The sequence below is a fragment of the Cucumis melo genome, chromosome 1, assembly GCF_025177605.1.
Source record: "Cucumis melo cultivar AY chromosome 1, USDA_Cmelo_AY_1.0, whole genome shotgun sequence".
In the NCBI taxonomy this organism is placed as follows: domain Eukaryota; kingdom Viridiplantae; phylum Streptophyta; class Magnoliopsida; order Cucurbitales; family Cucurbitaceae; genus Cucumis; species Cucumis melo.
The window spans coordinates 16,290,843-16,296,660 of NC_066857.1; the positions used below are offsets into that span (position 1 = coordinate 16,290,843).

The window sequence follows — 5,818 nt, forward strand, 5'->3', positions numbered from 1 at the left end:
TGGAGAAAACATATTGAGGAATAATGACATCTATAACTTGCAAATTCAATATTAAGGAAAAACTTACACCTGCGCAAGACAAGGACATTCTAAATCTAGTTTAACAAATCCTATTAGCAGCTCTAGCAGTTTTAGTATGTGCAAGGTGTTCAGATATTATGTGGTTCATGAGACTGGATACCATTTAGTTCAGTAGTAGATAAAAGAATGTGAGGCATTTGGAAGTGTGTTTTCCTAAAGGTTGAAGAAACCAAAAAGAAACAGCTCAAACCGACCGAAGCCCATGTCGGTTTGGGTTGAAGACGGTTTGTTTTGGGGACTAAAACGTCAATTGTCAGTTCGAGTCTTCAATTATTATGTATGATGGTTCCCGCCAAACTGCTTATACCACTAAAGCCTTAACTAAAAAGGAAGTGTATCATTGTTACTTATAATTGTATCCTAATTGTACGTATAGGGATGGTCGTAAGTACATGTATGTGAGAAACATGGAAAATGACATTCTCTACCTTCCTAGTTGGGCGATTTCAAAGAGTTTTGCATTACCTATTTCAGAATATCTCCAACTACATTGACATATCAAAAACTTTCCCTCTGAGCAATCATTTTAAAAATGGCAAAGAGAAGTTAAATTTCTGACCTACTGATAGACCAGTAGGAGAAGAGTACCAACATTTATTATGAGGTTCTTCTGAGAAGTAAAGTCAAAACATAGCTGAGCGCCGAGTCCACTGATGAGAGTGCTACGATCAACAGAGCAACGAGAACGAGAGCTAATGTGGCAGTCTTCAGCTGCACCAAATTGGATCGAAATTACAATAAAAGCCAAAGTTCAGAGATAATATTGTGAATTGGCACCGTGAATTAAAGTGATTTATCAAATATGAATCTTACAACTACAAGAAGACAATGCACATGTGCAATATTTAAAGTGTTTTATCAAATATGTATCTTACAACTACAAGAAGACAATGCACATGTGCAATATTTAACATACTAATCTTGCCTTCATACCGTGCTTTGGAAGCTAGGCCATTCAATGTACTTCAGTTGACTGGGCTGCTCAACCAGAAATATTAACAACGATCTCAATCCCCTGAAGTTCAAAACAAAACCATTCTAAAACAAGATGGTCCAACATTCATGGGACTTTTTTTGAATGAACAAAAAAAGTTAACCATCTGACACCATTATAGTGACTGGATAAAGCGCAGACATGGGGCACATTAGAATAAGCAGAACAGGGAAAATATACCTCCAGTAATACAACTAAGTGATTGTAGGACTAAAACCAGCTCTAATCTTCAACGTCCAACATTCATGATTAAGACGGGAGAAAGAGATGAGAAAGATTACCAAAAGGTTTCTTTAATTAGACTCAAGAAGAAAGGTTCTTGAGGCCATTCATCATTAAAGCTCGGTTGCTGATAATTTTGTCCCGATGCAGCATGGTTAAAGCCCATTCGCCCAGCATAGAGATGTTGTCCACTCCTTTTGGAAATCTAAAGTAACAAACAGAAATTGAAAGATCAAACAGCAAGAGCAATCAAATTTGAAGTTTCAAATGAGTAGAAAGTACCCTTGTGTGCAGTCTCTGAAAGAGACTGGATTTATTCAATCTTGTTGCGTTGTACCGTAAAACGTGGTATTTGGGCTGAGGAAGACAAATTATACCTAGAATGAAACAAGTTTCAATGAGGACCAAAATGATACTTGAGCAAAAGAGAAAATATATATATATATATATATATATATATTATGAGAAAAAGAAAGTGGATTTACCAATATGATGAGTCCCAAGTGTAGAAGTGATCACCATTTTAGAGCAAGAGTTCAACAACACCACTGCAACATGATACAAAAAATGCTTATTATCAACCCATTACAAAATCAATGTGAAACAGACAAACAAACATGCAGTTTATTATATGATTTGCCAGTTGCTCGAAACTCTATCAAACAGCTTCATTGTTACACTCTGAATAAGATAGATTATGATACTTGCACTACAAAAGTGTTTCAACAGCGTAACGGCCTGTATTTTTCAACAAAGCTATAACAAACAATAATGCAAAGACATAAACTTCACAGTATAACAATTTATATGATTCACAAAAACGATTTTTAAGATAATCTAACAAATCCTTAAAACAAAAGCATCAAGGCCAAACTTTACTTCTTTCAAAACTGTCACCTGATCCTTCATCCGAAAACATTTTGGAAAAACATAAATGAGTTGGAAAATACTTAACAAACAATTCAAATATCAAGCTTCAAAATTCATTTTCTTTCAAATTTTTGTACACGAAAATATAAATCCTTGCTAAACTTTTAGTGAAAACTTTGTTATAGACAATGCTTTCAAAACCAAAATCCTTCAATCAAATAAGCTTTTAAACTAAGTGTCTCGATCTAAAACTTTCATATAACTTTCATATAGTAGTTTCAATAAAAACCAAAACATTCGAATAAACTTGTGATACCTTTAAACAAACAAAACTTTCAGCCCTTAAAATAGCAAATATTTCAAGACTTTCAATACTTTCGATAACAGAATTTTCAATCAATCAATACTTTCGATTATCAGAGTGGAAAAGATGCATAACTGAGACATATGTGGTTACTCATTAGTACACCAGTCAGTCACTCATTCAATTAGAGAAGTCCATTGGCAATCGACCAAAACATTCAATTACTTATATATGAGGTCACATGAGTGCAACACACATGAATCTTCATTCCAAAGAAATGCCAAACCAGTTTCAATCAATCAATTTACTGTGAATAACCATTTCGCATCAATCTTGGCGTACCCAAATAACCATTTTGCATCAATCAAAAATCTTAAACAAGCATTTGAAACAAAGCATGTAGTTTCAATTAGCAATTTCAATTGAAAATTCATCAAATCTAACCATTCACACTTTCATAAGTGACTGAACTAAAACATACTTGCAATTTCAAAACGCTTCCACAAAAGTCGTTTCATTTAGCAAAAACCATTAGAAACAAACAAAACAATTTCGATCAATCCTCAAATCATACAAACGTACTTTCAAATGTTCACAACATACTTCCAACATTTTTGAAAACATAATTTTATTAATTTTATATTTTGAAAGGGATGCGGAAGCTCTTACCTGGATGGAAAACTTATTGTTCTCAATCCAAAATCCAAAACCTTGAACAAAGCATCAACAACATATAAGCCTAAACAATAGAAACAATGTATGGGTGTTAGAACTCTGCTATAAAACTTTAATCACTGCCAAGAGACACCGAGAGATTGCTCGTGTCTTCATGATGATTATTTTTACTCAAAATCCACCATAAACTTTAATCAACCACTTCAAATCCGTCCAATACTACAAACATATAGCTTCAGCGTGTTAAAGAATAATCTAACATACTTTCACTCGAGTCCAAAAGCGTTCAAAATATGTTAATCCTTAAAAGAACCTTAATCGAATACTTCGAAAGTAGTAAAAAAACGCTGCTGGTGCTGCATTCGCAAACTAAAGAGCGCTGAAGAAGAAGAGGCTCACCGTAAAAAAAAGAGTACACCCACGAAGCTAACGCAGTCACCTCGTTGGGTTTCGTGGGTACTGCCGTCAACACGAGCTGACAGGATATGAGGTTGTCGAAATCAAGAAGAATTTAGGGCCTTTGTAGTAGGAGACTCGCCGGCCGTCGCTCGTGGTACGTGGTTGCCGGCAAAGAGGTTTGCAACCGGGGTGGGCTTGGCAGCTGCAAAGGAGAGGGAGATGAAGAAATGAAAAGGCTTTTTTTTTTCCCTTTTTCTAATTTCTATAACCTTGTCCTTTTCACCGTCGAGAGAGGGAGGGTTTTTCGCTCTGTTTTCCGGTTGATTGGCCGTCGTCCGTTGAACGACCGTCGTCGAGAACGGCCTTCGGCAGTAGAGAGACAAACAGAGAGCGTGAGAGCTACGGACGAGGGTTTTTCGTTCTTCAGACTCCTTTCCCTTTTTCTCCCTCTTTTTGGGTTGGATTTTAACCTTTTTTTTTTTTTTTTTTTTTTTTAGAAAAACTTGTAGATAACAAATTTATGGATGGAAAAAAGAAAAATAACATAAATTATTTTTATTTACGACAGAACTATGCTAGAATAATTTTTCCATTCTTTTTGTCTGAAATTGTCCCCTCAACGGATGATAATTGTCTATATATAAATAGAGTGTATTTGTTAATATCAAAAAATCAAACAAAATATCATATATCTCGAATACAGCATTCACTTATGATAATTATTAATTAAATCAAAAAATTATTATATTGTCATTAGTTTCAACATCCCCTAAATAACGAAATCAAAAAATTAACGAATAATAACTTCAAATATTCAATTTTTTATTTTTAGATTCAAAATTGAATCCCAACCTAAAATCATGCGAAAGATCAATATCCATTAATTTCATCATTTTTTAAATTATTTACCAAAAAACATCATTTTATATTCAAAATTGATCTTTTGTATTTTTAGAATTATTTACGGAAAAATATACCTAAATTAATTAATTTTAGATTCAAAATAAAATCAGAATCGTGATAATCCAATATCCATTAATTTCACTATTTTTTATTTTTTAAATTTAAATTCAAAATTGACCTTTTTATTTTTTAAAATTATTTACGAAAAATATACATCAATTAATTCATTTTAGATTTAAGATCGAATCCCTTTCTAAAATCATGCCAATTCAATATGATTAATTTCAATATTTTTTATTTTTAAATTATTTACGAAAAAATATACATAAATTAATTAATTTTAGATTCAAAATTGAATCTCCCTCTAAAATCATGGCAAATATAATGCAATATCTGTTAATTTCATCATTTTTTATTTTTTTAAATTATTTACGAAAAAAAGACATAGGAAACTATTTACGTCCCCATTTTTTAAATATTTCAGGTTTGTCTTTCCATCTTTCTTTTCTTTGTCGCGATTTCTCTTCCTACTGTTATTTCGTCTCCTTGCTATCATATTGTCTTCCCCGTCTTCTACGATTTTGTCTTTATTCTTTTCTTTTTTCCTTTCTGCTATTTTTTTATGTCATTTAGGGCCCGTTTGGTAACGTTTCTATTCTCTGTTTCTTGTTTCTTGTTCTTTGTTCCCTGTTTCCCGTTTCTTCTTTTTTTAGAACAAGAAACAGTAATGCGTTTGATAACTGTTTCTATTTTTTGTTTCTTGAAAAAAAAAAAGAAACAGAAACAAAAAAAGTGTTCGATAACTGTTTCTTGTTTATTGATTTTCTTCTAGATTTATTTTTTATTTTTCACATCTACTTCAATTAAACATTAAACAAAAATATAGGTCTATCCATCAAACATAACAAATAAAATTATCAGAAGTTTATTCATTTAATACGAAGAAGTATCAATGCACGAATAAAAATAATAACATAAACATAAAATTATATTTATCCTTCAAATGTTACCAAATTTGATTGGCAATATATCTCTTACTCAGGCAATTTCTCTTTTTAATCCATCAATTTCTACAATCTCATCGTTATTTCGTGACATCTAGAATTTAATATTAATTTTAAAGTAAGTTATTATGTCTTCAATATTCAGAATTGAAAGAAACAAAACAAAATTTAACCTTTAACTCTTAACCTATGATGCTTTAGAGAAAAACCCACAACGAAAATCCAGATTTGTACAAAGAGAAAGATGAAAACTATGGATCCGACGAAGAGGAACAATCAGGCAAAAACTATTGATCCGACGAAGAGGAAGAGTTCGGGTTGTCGAGAAAGACGGTGAGAGGTGAAGAGGAAGACGGTGTGCAAAGA

General features: G+C 32.3%; 1 protein-coding gene across 2 annotated transcripts; it reads right to left on the minus strand.

Moving 5' to 3' along the window:
- Positions 1 to 398: 398 nt before the first annotated feature.
- On the minus strand, positions 399 to 4,010 carry LOC103490269 (uncharacterized). 2 transcript variants are annotated; one of them, XM_008449710.3, is made up of 7 exons: positions 3,546 to 4,009; positions 3,141 to 3,210; positions 1,783 to 1,845; positions 1,580 to 1,674; positions 1,357 to 1,502; positions 1,015 to 1,096; positions 399 to 792 (listed from the first exon to the last, which is right to left on the minus strand). In XM_008449710.3, the coding sequence occupies exons 3-7, from the start codon at positions 1,817 to 1,819 to the stop codon at positions 679 to 681; spliced, it is 474 nt and encodes a 157-aa protein (XP_008447932.1). In that variant the 5' UTR covers positions 1,820 to 1,845; positions 3,141 to 3,210; positions 3,546 to 4,009; the 3' UTR covers positions 399 to 678. The 2 variants fall into 2 exon arrangements, with proteins under 2 accessions (XP_008447932.1, XP_008447935.1); XM_008449713.3 differs by lacking the exon at positions 3,141 to 3,210 and having other exon boundaries at positions 3,546 to 4,010.
- Positions 4,011 to 5,818: the final 1,808 nt, after the last annotated feature.

What these genes read in the sequence shown, in the direction of transcription:
- LOC103490269 (XM_008449713.3), bottom strand. Translation starts at nt 1,819, where the DNA reads ATGGTGATCACTTCTACACTTGGGACTCATCATATTG. An exon ending in ACTTGGGACTCATCATATTG is followed by an intron (nt 1,675 to 1,782) that starts GTAAATCCACTT and finishes GTTTCATTCTAG; the next exon opens with GTATAATTTGTCTTCCTCAG. An exon ending in GGCCTAGCTTCCAAAGCACG is followed by an intron (nt 793 to 1,014) that starts GTATGAAGGCAA and finishes AATTTGGTGCAG; the next exon opens with CTGAAGACTGCCACATTAGC.